This window comes from Centroberyx affinis, unplaced genomic scaffold (assembly GCF_046629955.1).
Source record: "Centroberyx affinis isolate AG114_WGS23_722 - 3 ecotype Tasmania unplaced genomic scaffold, CSIRO-AGI_Caff_v1 ptg002613l_1, whole genome shotgun sequence".
Classification (NCBI taxonomy): domain Eukaryota; kingdom Metazoa; phylum Chordata; class Actinopteri; order Beryciformes; family Berycidae; genus Centroberyx; species Centroberyx affinis.
The window spans coordinates 20673-33434 of NW_027280811.1; the positions used below are offsets into that span (position 1 = coordinate 20673).

At 43.5% G+C, this 12762-nt stretch overlaps 1 protein-coding gene across 1 annotated transcript; it reads right to left on the reverse strand.

The window, feature by feature from the left end:
* Positions 1-6435: 6435 nt before the first annotated feature.
* Positions 6436-11156, reverse strand: tent5aa (terminal nucleotidyltransferase 5Aa). The gene is made up of 2 exons (XM_071534754.1): positions 10679-11156; positions 6436-10113 (listed from the first exon to the last, which is right to left on the reverse strand). The coding sequence occupies exons 1-2, from the start codon at positions 11102-11104 to the stop codon at positions 9334-9336; spliced, it is 1206 nt and encodes a 401-aa protein (XP_071390855.1). The 5' UTR covers positions 11105-11156; the 3' UTR covers positions 6436-9333.
* Between the last annotated feature and the right edge of the window lie 1606 nt (positions 11157-12762).

Consider the following 12762-nt stretch of genomic DNA (forward strand, 5'->3'; position numbering starts at 1 on the left):
AAGAGAATAGAACTGAATAGGATCAAATGTAATTGAATTGAATCAAGTGAGTAGCACAGGATAGGATAGGACAGAAAAGAATAGAAGAACACTGAGGAGAACAGAATAGAAAAAATGAATTGGACATTGGAAGCTCAAATCCCCACTGTGTATACTTAACCCTACCTTCTAATAAAGTGAGGCCTTTTTCTTTTTTCTTTTATTATGTCTTTTCTCTCTTCGCTGTGTCATGTAATTATGTCTGCTTATTTTGTTTTGCTTTGTTTGTTTTCTCTGATGCTTTGATGCTTTGTTTCGTTGTTTTCTAGTTGTGTTTTCTATTATACTCTGCTCCCAGGCCTCCGTCTGTCTGTGTGTGTGTGTGTGTGTGTGTGTGTGTGTGTGTGTGATTGCGGGAATGGGTTGGTGGGTATACTTCTGTACTGGTCCTTTTTCATTTCTTTTGTACGCCTTGTCTGTTTTGTATTCCATAACTATCAATAAAATGCTAATCATAAAAAGAGAAAAGAATAGCACTGAACATAATAGACAAAATTAATCAAAATGAGATGCACAGGATATAATAGAATAGAATAGAATAGAATAGAATAGAAATACATTTAATAGCTCAGCTTTGTGGTCTTATGCTAAATCAACATGATGATCTGAAGTTGTTTTTCACCCTGGAAACACATTTCAGTCCAAACAGAAAACTGATAAGTGAAAAATGACTCCACTCTGTTTGACGGGTGTTGTTACAGCCAGTGGTCCACATGCTCTCTGGGGATTTCAGATTGTTTCTTAATGAGAGCACACCCTCCATTCAAGGGTTAGGGTTAGGGTTAACCCTTATGTCTGAAGACAAAGAAGTCGGCCGGCTCCCCTGCCAGCAGCACAACATCCTCTCACACCTCCAATTATGATTCTTCATGCTCTGCATCGAATTATCACACGCATCAAACTGGCAATATCACCGCCACACCTGAGATGATAATAATGGTTGATCGGAGGCAGAAGTTACAATCATATGTACTTGCATGTGCGCACACACACGCACACCTGATATACCAGAGGATGGTGCTTATCTCTCTTTTCAAAATAAAAGCTTCTTCTTTGAGAGGTTTCTAGTTTCTTGCTACTGCACACTGTACTCTCTCTCTCTGTCTCTCTCTCTCTTTTCTTTCGCAGACACACACACACACACACACACACACACACCAGTCATGCACAGCTGCACACCCATCTGTGCATAACCACTATGTAGTGCGCTGATATGGGTGTAGCAGTGTTTACTCTGGGTGTGTGACAGGGAGACATTTTATAATCACTTGTCAACAGTGATGCCAACACATATGGGCATCATCTGACAGACCTGTACAACACCTACCTCCTGTTCTTAACAACCACAAACACACACAAACACACTGACCGAAAAAAAAAAAAAAAAAGCATACATGGCCATCAATGCTAAAAATAAATAAATAAATAAAATAAACAAGAGAAAATAATCTGCCAATGGGGTGAGATACTTAATTTGTTTCCAATGCAACTCAGCTTGTTTCACAAAAATTTCTTGAATCAAGTGTTTTCTCCTCCAATTTTCTTGATACTAGTGGAGTGATCTACAAATGACAAAATTCCTGAAACTGGAAATATCTCATCCCCTTAGCTGAATTTTTTACTTGTACAGATTCCGTACAATCCCATGGCACAATTGTGATACTGGCTGGCTTCATCTCTTCAGTGGAGAGTACAGTCATTTTTGGCGACTTAGTGTGCTAGTTAAGGTTAACTGAACTGCAAACATAACTTATAGCATATTACATACATACATATACGGACAGATGCAACGGATCATTGTGGCCTCCCAGCGGCCACAGAGATTTTGCATCTGTAAAAAATGGATTGAGCCAATGTATTCTCTGTGATACGTTGACGGATGGTGGAGAGAACGGAGGGCTGTCAGTCTTTTTACAGTGTTGGTCTGTATTTTTTTTGTACGTCAAAAGTTGAAGCCGCACACCAATGTAATCTTTATCTCTTTATTTCATGACAACGTTTCGACCCATTGTAATTTGACCTGACGAAGATTTTCCAAACGAGACAGCAAGTCACTTCACTCGTACACAGCTTCCCAGAGTTGTATGATATGCAGCCACAGCCTAGAGCATTTTCTTCTCTTTTGTCTGTGAACAAGAACAGCCATAGTTTGTGCTTAACGAGATCCATGTTTACATCCGCTTCTTTTCAAAATCTCCATTTCGCATTCGAATCGGACAAAGAACAAAGAGCGACAGATCCGTATACGAACATATGAAATGGATATGCTTCATCCATTTCTTTATGTAAAGTAAAATTTTCACAATAATGCAAATTTTACTCTTTACGTTTTACTTAACATTATGACCAGACTTGATTTGTACAAAATCTTTTTTACCATAGCATGACAAAGTTTCATAGCACCCAGGTATAGAGGAGTGAAGTGTCTTGTTTAAGCTGAAATCGGCTCTAGCAGACCTATGGTAAAAAATAAGTTTTTAAGGTTGAATATGACACTATTTTTTCAGTGATGGTGTGTTGCTATGATGTAATTCAGATCAGTGGACTTTATCTATCTATCTATCTATCTATCTATCTATCTATCTATCTATCTATCTATCTAATTATCTGTCTGTCTGTCTGTCCCAGTTGCTGAGTGAGAAGACAATGATATGTCCTGCAGGGTCTCAGACTTATATAAGACAAACCTGTTAACCCCAATGAGACTAATCCCTGAGACGAGAGGATCACCTTCCCTCCCTCCCTCCCTCCCTCCCTCCCTCAGGCTCTCTCCCCCCTCCACTCCCTCCATTATAGCTGTACTCCTCTTTTATGATCAGCTTCTCCTCATCTCTACTCCCTCCATTGCTTTTCCTTTTCCCCTCCTGACCCTCCTCCGTTCCTCCCATCCCACCTTGCTTCATCCCATCTCCATGAATCAGTCCGCTCCTTTTCAGTCATTTCAACTCTCTGTTTCCCTCTCTGTTGATGACGAGGTGTACTTTTACTGCAGTCGATAAATCGTCCCATTGACACCTGCTGTTGACCTCTTTCCTTGTGTAACTCTTCCAGTGTCTGGTTTCTTTTATGTTTCCCTGAAGTGCATTTGGGAAAGTTCAGGTACATCCGAAGTGTAAACAGGCGTGACACAAATAGCTCAGTGTGGTCTTGCATTACCTTTTGTTCGTGAATGTCGTGACCCACCTTTTGCCACAAAAGCTAAGTCGTATTCACTCTATATCCGCAAGGCAATACCACGCTAAGTTGTGGTCTGCCCTATGAGTGGAGGACGTATCATACGGCATAGCAAATGTCAGCAGATAATTGAAAGCATTGTCCATGGTTTGACTCCACTTCCCAAAGCTAAAGGGTCTTGGTCAAGCACAGTGACAGCTATGTGAATGTGAGGCTGAAGCTAGTATTGGACTCGTGAGTTTTTGCAGGCCGATACTGATGCTTTTGGAGTGAAGCTGCCGTTTGGCGATATTTTGGGCTGATATTCAATGTCTTTAAATCTGATCATTTTCATGCCAAAATGTTCATACATTTTATGTACGTTAGATAAGACTTTTTTTTTTTTTTTTTCCTGGATGGAACAGCCTCTGAAACAGCATATAGATCATGGGACACTAAAACTCTCCACTGAAACCCAGGATAATAAGAAATATGAGAATCAAACATCTTCATGCATTCTTGTATGGAATCCAATCAAAATGTCAATTCAGGTTAAGGGCTTCCTATAGACAACCAGCGTACTATTGATCAATACTACAGTAAAAATGTAATCAATCAAACTGCATCATATCATCATATCAGAGGTGGACGACACTGACCGGACCAGATCTGATTTTTAATAAATATCGGCCAACTCATAACTGTAGCTGAAACGCCTGAGAGGAATTTGTCGAGATATGCTGATGTAGTTCTGAGGGAAAAGTCTCAGGCAGTGTGTGTTGGTTTGGGCGTGGTGAGGAGAGAGTGCTAGGCCAAAGCAGACAGCGTTGTTTTATTAAGAACAGTAGTGTGCTCTCCCCCCATGGCTGCTAACATGCATGATGAATGTTTCCTTACTGTTTGTACAAACTCACCCCTCTGGAATTTGTTTACAAGCCCTGCTTCATTTGGGTCGGGGGGAGGGGGGGGGAGTTATGCTCATATGCAGTCTGCTCAGTGTTATCCCACACTCTTCAAATGAGTCAAAAAATGCTCCAATGTTCTTATTACCGGGCTTTCAGAGACTAAGCCACGTCATAAATCGCAACAGTGGCTGTCGGACATTTGTAGTACATTGGCTTGGCCCGGGGACGCCGCTCTTCGGCAGCGGACCGGACCTGAACCGAACCGACCCGTCAGTCAGTTTGGTCAAGACACCCTCCAAACAGTCCCCGCTTATTCCATAAAAACTTTCATCTGGAAAAAATTCTTCACGGAAACAGAGGGAGAAAAAAGGGGAGAAATCCCATGAAGTAGCCGGCCTCTCTCCAGTCCTCGCAGTGGAAAAGCCATTAGGGAGCAGCTGGGCGCTCAGACGACCGGGAGGAACTGGGAACTGGAGGATGAATGAGAAGTGCCTAAAGTTATGCAACTATCCATTTAATTCATATGTAAACAGGTAATTCAAATGACATGTGTCTTTCACTGGTGGAAAACCTTGCGGATTCACCCTGTGGTCGGCTTTGGCTCTCACCCTCCGCCAGCTAGCTATCACATATATCACACTGCGTTATGTCGCTTTCGCAACAACTCACCCTTAAAACTTGTTAAAAAAATGAGAAATCATCATCAGAGCTCATTCAGAACAGTCATAGGAACTTTTTCACCTCATTTAGTTTGATGTGGCATCTCAGCGAGTGATCTATAAAATGAAACTGAGACTAAAAGGCCCCTTTGCTGCCGTTTGGGACGTCGCTCTCGACTGGTACATCAGTACATCACATCTGACTTCTTTTGAGCAACGCAGACATGAGCGGTGTTCTTAAGAAGGGATTAAGCAAAGCCATAGTAGTGAACGATTGAAATGAAAACCAGTTCATGAGACCAGCAGCACCAGCAGGTATGAGATTAACAGTAGGGATTCCTGCTCATGGTCAAGGTCAAGGTGATGGTGCATACTTCAGCATGAGTTTAACAGTAGTCAGATACTACTAGATGATCAAGTAAAGAAAACTTCATTGTCATTGTACTGCCGTCCAAGACAACAACACAACAAAATTACGATGGCACTCCCTGGTAATAATATATATATTCTTTTTTTTCAATGCAGTTTTCAATACAATTGTTTTCAATACAGATATTGAGATTTTAAACTTTTCATGTTTGCTTTTCTGTGTCAGGCTTGCTGGCTCCCATTCATTCTGATGTATGCCAAGGCCTAAGAGATGTAGGAAGTGTCCGCCTTTGCTAGCTCTCTGGAGTGTAAATGAAGATAGTCAGTGCTTGCCATGCATTACTGATTTGTATGTATGTGTGTATGCATATGATTGTGCATTCAAACATTAAAAAACCTGCAAAAGTCCAACACAATGGTCCTTGTGAACATTTTTTATAGGGTTAGCGGTTAGAGTTAGGGTTGGAATTAGAGGCAGATTAAAGTTAAAGTAAGGGTTGGGCCATTGGGATGTGTGTACATGTGTATGTGCCTGTGTGTATGTGTGTTGCTCCATGCAGCCTCGACCTGTCAATCACTCATTTCATGGCTCAGATTAATCAGCAGTAAATGAGCTTAAGTGAAAGCGATAATGTCCTTATCATGGCTGCTAAATATAGCAGTGTGTCCTGTGTCATGTGACCTACAGGACAGTCAGCTCTGTTGTGGAGAGTTTTATTTCGACCTGACAACCATGAGACAGTTGGACTGTGATCACTGCAGCCCAGTCCTGGCCCTCATAGTCAGTGCATTGCTGTGGGTGTATGGGGGCTGTTAACAGAGAGAATTTGATGAGCAGGCAAAGATATTCACTATACAAAAGCGTTAAAGTCTCTTTTTTGGGTGGATGCAAATCCCCTCACATTCAACAACAGCTCTTTCTGGCAGCAGCGGGCCAGTTCTGGACGGGTTTCTGGCTGGGCCTGTCGGGCCCGGCAGGCCCTGGCAGGGATTTGCCTCTGAGCAGGGAAACCGTCTGAAAGCTGCTGAATGGCTAACGTCAGTGAAAAGAGCAACTCTCACTCTCCTTTGAAAAAAGAAGACTGAAGTCAATAGACTTGATGGGCGGATCACTTGTGGACTATAAGGCAACAAATGAGCAATATGTTACAGTATGTTTGTCAGAATATTCATGTCTGCACTAAACTACATCTTCTGCAGTGTGGTAAAATCAGCGGTATTGATCAATGTAGTTTCAAAGAGATGAAAATTGAATAAATGAATAACAGGAGACAGTACAGTTTTGAATTTTTTATTGATGAAAACATCCTTTACCTTTCGACCCATTGGACACATAATATAAGATCTGCAAAAAAAGCTATTGAGAACGTATCCTTTGCAGCCTGATCACAGATTCAAAAGCACTGCAATATCTGCAGTGTCTGATACATTTATAAAAATAACAATCATAAAAAATATACATACAAGACAGGATCTTTTTCTTTCTTTTTCAAAGTGTGATTGTAAAAGACTGCATTAACAGAAATGGACATTTGAGACAACGCATACAAGACAATGCAGTAACCCACAATCTCTAACTGACAGGCACAATCACTAATTGACAGGCAGACTAGAGCTAGCTAGCTAGTCAGCTGTTAGGACTTCACTGAGTTTAAATGACAATACGTTGCCTGCACAATCCACAGGATAGCATCAAAATGGACAGTCATTTAGAAGAAACAACTGAACAGAGCAGAGTTATGAATTATCAGAATTATGCCAGACAGAGGAAAAGAAAGAAATGCTTTTTCAGTGAGAGAATTTCTCTTGACAACACAGTATTCAGTTGACGTTTGTCTTCTGGGCCTAACCTACCTCTTCATGTACAATATCACTGTATAACCATTCCCTTTTTCTATCTACCATCAGGAAAGGCTGCAGTACAGTTTGCACTTGCAAGGATTAAATGAGTTGGGAAAAGTGAAGCATGTAATCATATATATATATACAGCTGTTTTAAACGGTGTGGAATGAAGCATAAAAAATAGCATTAATGAGGAATAAAGCAACCCCACAAATGAAACGCCTTTGCAACTTAAAGTTCTCCTGAAGCTGGTGCCAAAGCATGCAATTATCTTCTATTTTCACGCTTTATAACGACAGTCAGATGAATAAAACAAAGAGCAGCTGCTTAAAACGGAGAGATCATTCTGGTTTCCCTGAAACAAGAGGGAAGAGCTGCAGCACTGACCGTATAGCACGTAATCTGACCTTAATACAGACAGTTTGTACAGTAAAGCATGGTAGCCCTAGAGAGATAAACCCCATCACCAGCTGCACCCATCTCTCCAGACCGACTCACTCTCCCTTCTGGCTTTCAACCACAACATTTTCCTCTCTCTCTCTTTCACACACACTCACTCTCACTCTCTGTCTCTCTCCCTCTCTCTGTGTCTCTCACCATCTGCTTCCATATCAACACAGCATCTCATACTTTATCAACAAATGGGCTCATTAAACTTCAGGGCTAACAGCAGGTCACCGTTTGGCACAACGTTTTCTGGAGGGCTCAGGCTGGCCCGGCAGCGAGCGCCTGCTCACCCAACCCAGCTAAGTTCAACCTCTTCGGCAGCAGCTGAGGAATTCCCTGCTAGGGTGCTACAGCAAATAGTGTCCCATCATCTGAGGTGTCTCGGCAAATATCGTTCTACGAGGAAGCATAGGAACACACACCGGCTCTCTGTCTGATTCTCTCTCTCTCTCTCTCTCTCTCTGAATGCAATCTTTCCCCTCTCTCTGTCTCTCCTCTATTTCTTGTGAGCTCAAGATAAGCTTTTTCTCCAGTGAGAAAAAGAGAAGCACCACTGTACAAAATATACAGGAAATCTCATGTGAGTGAAATTTTCAGGATTCAGCTTTTCTCAGTTGCTGATGATCTGAAAATGCTCGTCAGCCGCGTTCTCAATATCCATGCACGACTAAACAATACCAGTCTGACTTGTAACATGCAACACTGCACAGACGAATGCCTCTGTGGAGTTTGTTTTGGACTATGTGAATTCAACAGCATACTGGTCGCGAGAGCCCTCTGCGTTCCTTGGAGATTGTGCAAAATTGATTTTGAGCTTCCAAATATCTGCAAGGAAAATGTGAATCTTGCAACAACCTGTCAATCGCACATTTTACTTTGCTACTGTACGGCGAAATCCACGGCTTCCCCTTTAATCGATACACTAACGCAGGGTGTTCTTTTTCCACCCAAATGCGCATGAACACTGACTGTGCATGAATCATGATTTCACATATACATTCACAAGCCTCTGGGGTGCTATTGTCTTGTGTGCCTGACTATAAACAGAGTGGGGCAAATTCACAAAATGATATGGCCTGCTCATTCTTTTCTCTGCCTGCTGAGAGGCATTAGGCACTTAAAACACATGTTCACATATACAAATAAACATAGCATCATATATTTTGTTTATTTTCCCCCCATCAAAATAGGGTTTTACTTTTAGAAACAATCAAAAATCTTTGGTCTGTAAACAACCATAATTATATCCAAATGGAAGTTAAGATGCCAGTTTGTTCTCCAAACTAGTGACTGCATCTCACCTCAGTTCATCTGACATAAAGCAGAGTCTGTGGTATTCATTTTTTGACCCCTGCACAACTCTGATGTCACCCAGAGTGTGTGTGTTGGGCGCTGAGCTACACACCCCTGAAAGCCGGGGTGTTTCTTCCTCTGTTACAGCGGCAGTAGCTGTCAACTTCAGGGCACTGATGCAGCCGTTTGGTCTGCTGTTGAAACACGCTGGCTAATCAGTTCTTGACAGATTCAATCAGTCTAGGACAGTTTCAGTGAGAGTTCTGCTGCTCGCGTTCTTGGCCGGCACACACTTTTGCATCAAGCCATTATTCCCAGTTACCCAAATTAGCCTTTTCCAAACCTGGCTGGCTGGGGTTAGGGTGAGGTGGGGTTGGCCTCCCACGAAATGTGAGATATTCACATTTATTACTTGCCATAAATGAACCGAGAGCCAACTGTACTTAATTTACCATTCATACTCAACGTATGAACAAAAACACAAGCTTTGATGCAAAACATTAAGAAAGGGCTTCCTTTTTCTTTCAGCTGCGAAACACTGGACAGATTTGAGGCGGCGACCGAGCGACTCAGCTCCTGTTTAAACAAATCAGACTCTCTCCCTCCTGCTTTCCTCTGGGCTGGCTCAGTTACAGGGCAGCCAGGTGGAGTAAGCAGGCTGCTGGCAAGCGAAGACTGGCTGTACCTGTGCTATGTAGTAGTTACTGAAGTTACCATCTGCCACGTAAGGGGCGGGTTGGTAGTAACAAGTAACATTGGCCACGTTGGGGATGACGTTCTGCTCGGCAAGCACACGCACCGCCAGCATGGCTATGAGCCCCAGGGTCTGCCGCCTCTCGTGTCCCATCAGGCACACCGTGCTCTCGTTGACCACCCCGTGCAGGGTCATCAGGTAGTCGTACTTGCGGTCCTCCAGGCCCACAAAATGGTTTTGAAGGTAGGACTCCAGCTTACGCTGTTGCTCGCCGATGTCAGAGAAGTCGATGAAGAAGCGCGAGCACATGTAGCGCTGCAGTGACTTCATCTCTGTCTCGGAGGCGGCCTGGAAGCCCCGCACCAGCAGGTGACAGTACTTCAGCAGGCCCCCGCCACGGATCTCCTCCGGGTTCCGGGTGCAGATGATCTTGTGACGTAGGTGGTCCAGGGCCTCGCCGAAGTCCCCGTACACGCTCTCGCCCATGATGGTGGGGTGAAAGGTCTCGGCCATGGGGTTCTCTGAGCACTCGTAGAACAGCAGCAGGGAGTCCAGCTTGATCTGGAAGGAGTCCACGCTGAACTCAAACTGCCGCCGGAGGGAGTCCACGAACTTCAGCTCCACGTTCTTCCCCCGGTTGTTGGACAGAGAGATCAGGCTCCAGCGGTCTGAGTCATTGCACACCTTTACCATCTTCTGCACATAAGCCTCCTGTGTGTGTGTGTGTGTGTTTGTGTGTGTGAGAGAGAAAGAGGGGGGGGGGAGAATGAGAATAAGCATTTAGCCAATGTCTGATGAACATACAACCATTAAGACAGAATAAATCATCATCAGCAGAGGAGGTACAGGCTCATTTAGTGCTGATTTGGCATAATTACGTTTTTTTTTATTATCCCTATTTTGTATAAGTTAATTTATACCACATTTATAAGTTATAGCCACATGTTGGCTATTAGTATTAGAAGTTTGTTTTAATGCTATTGACCCAAATAATAAAGGCCACAGAATGTAGTTGCCCTAGGATATGGGATCTAGGTGGCTGTGGACAGGATCCCTTCTAAATTGGTTTAGCTCAATCCTCTTAACCATAGAAAACCAACTTTTTACTATCACTAAACTAATCTAATTGCGTTACGTTAAGGCGCGCGTAATGGTTGCTAAATCGCCGAATTGGCACAAATGCAATTAAATCTTATCAAACATCTACAAGTAAACAAAAAAAGGTTGGGGGAAGGCGGGGTGGATAAATTGCTTAAAGTTGTCAGAGTTAATGTACCTTTAACGTTAACGGGGTGATTTTCTCTTTATTCACACAGTCGGGTAAAAAATCCAGGAGACAGTCCAAAACGATGTCCTTCACAGTCTGGAAATCACTTTCGCCTTTCATGTCTGCGCAAAATATGAGGTCAAGGTCCTTATAGCCCAGTCCGCTATCCTCGTGGAGAATGTGGCTGGCTGCAGACCCGTTTAACCGAACATCTCGGACGTGGATCTGCTTCTCCTCCATCCGACTGCGCACCACTTTGACGATCTGCCGGGGCTTCATCTCCAGAGTGGGGAAGTTTCCCCGGCCGTGGATCGGGATGGTCTCCGTCAGGATGGCGTCCAGGCGCTGCACTTGCTCCCAGTTGAGGACGCTGACATTGCTGCCTTCTGTGTCAGACATGGAGCTGGTGGTGGAGCTACTGTCGTCCTCTGACATCGTGGTGGGAGAAAAAAGTCGGTAGCGATTAGGGGAAAAAAAGATTTTTAAATAGTTTTCTCAAGATAGGAAGAAATCAGAAGTCGCGCATTTACGCACAAATTCTATAAAGTAGGGTGATGATAATTTCATCCGCATCAGGATTCCCAGTTGTCTTGGTCGTCTTAACTGACTGTTAAAATAAAATAAAATAAAAATAAAATACAAAATAAAGACCCAAGGCAAACGGTGATACTTGCTGCTGTGCGCTACAGTTTGCGCAATAAGCTTGTGGTTGGAAATCCAGCGGGTCAGCGGCGCAGTAGCCGAGCTGGTGGATGAGCGGAGGAAAAGGTGGACTGACTGTCAGTTGAAGAGGAGCGTCTGCAAAAACGGCCCCTAACTTTCTCTTCGCTTTCTCTTTGCTTTTAAAACGGGTGAAACATTTCCCCCGGTGCCGCTGTCAATGCGTCCGAGCGCTGCGCATCACAGTCTTTGAAGGTCGCTGATGATCCAGGAGGGGGTTTGCTTTTCCGGCTGTGACTCCATCGCTCAAAGGCACGCCTATGATTTTATGAATTTGCATGAATAAGCTGCTCCTCAAGTCGCACTTTGGCACAGTTCACCCCCCGACGATCAACCCCGCAGAGGAATCTTGTGGATTTTTACGCACGACTCCTACATATTTTTCATTTCTTCTCCGGTTACCAAGATATATAATCCACTTAATGCAACTTGTATGTGCTCAGGAAATCCAACTTGTATGCCCCCCACCCGGTCTGTTTAGTTCAACACCTTATTCCCAGTTGTGGAGAAGTTAACCGTTACCTGTCCACTAGACACGCTGCGTCCTTCTGCAAGAGGCGAGTCTTTAGTCTGGAGATGTCAGCTGTAATTCACCCCGCCCCTCTCTTACAGTCTGCTGCTCACCACTAACCCCTGGCCCTGCTGAAGATTTTCACACTGTAAGCCTCGTCTTTCTGAACTAGCTCCCCGGCGTACCTTAACCCTCATTATACAACGCTTTTAATCTGAATCTGAATCAAGCTCTCATTTACATTTAACTCCGATATTACACGGTGAAGTTCTCTCTGATGAATATAAAATACACTCACTTCAGTTCATAAGTGACAAAACGTTTCCAGGCAAGTATGTTCATCCTTCTCTAACCCAAAGTGACATGAAGAAAACATTAACAGTGCAATATTTGTCTCGTCTCTGTAAACATGGAAGTTGGAAGTGATCTGCATGAAGCCCGCAGTGGCTTGACGTTGCCATGTCGCCCTCTGTGGGCCGCTTGGAAAAGTTTGGGTTTGGAATTATGCAGTCATACAGTAGTTTACAGGAACTGTTACTTTCAAAATGTTGCACTGAAGCACTATGATGCATCAAACCCATCACTGCCATATCCCTCCAGGTAATGGGAAATAGGGCCGTGTTATAGACCACAGGGAAAATATTATCTCTGTAATCACATAAGCTTGTTACCCCCAGACCACTAAGACCTGGAGGTCAGGGTTTAGCCCCTCACCGATAGGCTGCCTGCAGGAAGACACCACTTCACTGGTCAAGTGTTTGCTGGATCAGAAATCAAACTCATCCAGCATTGAATTCTGATTTACTTCTCTAAGGGAAATTTGATTTTCCTACAGTATACCTATAGGGAGTTTCAGTGTGTC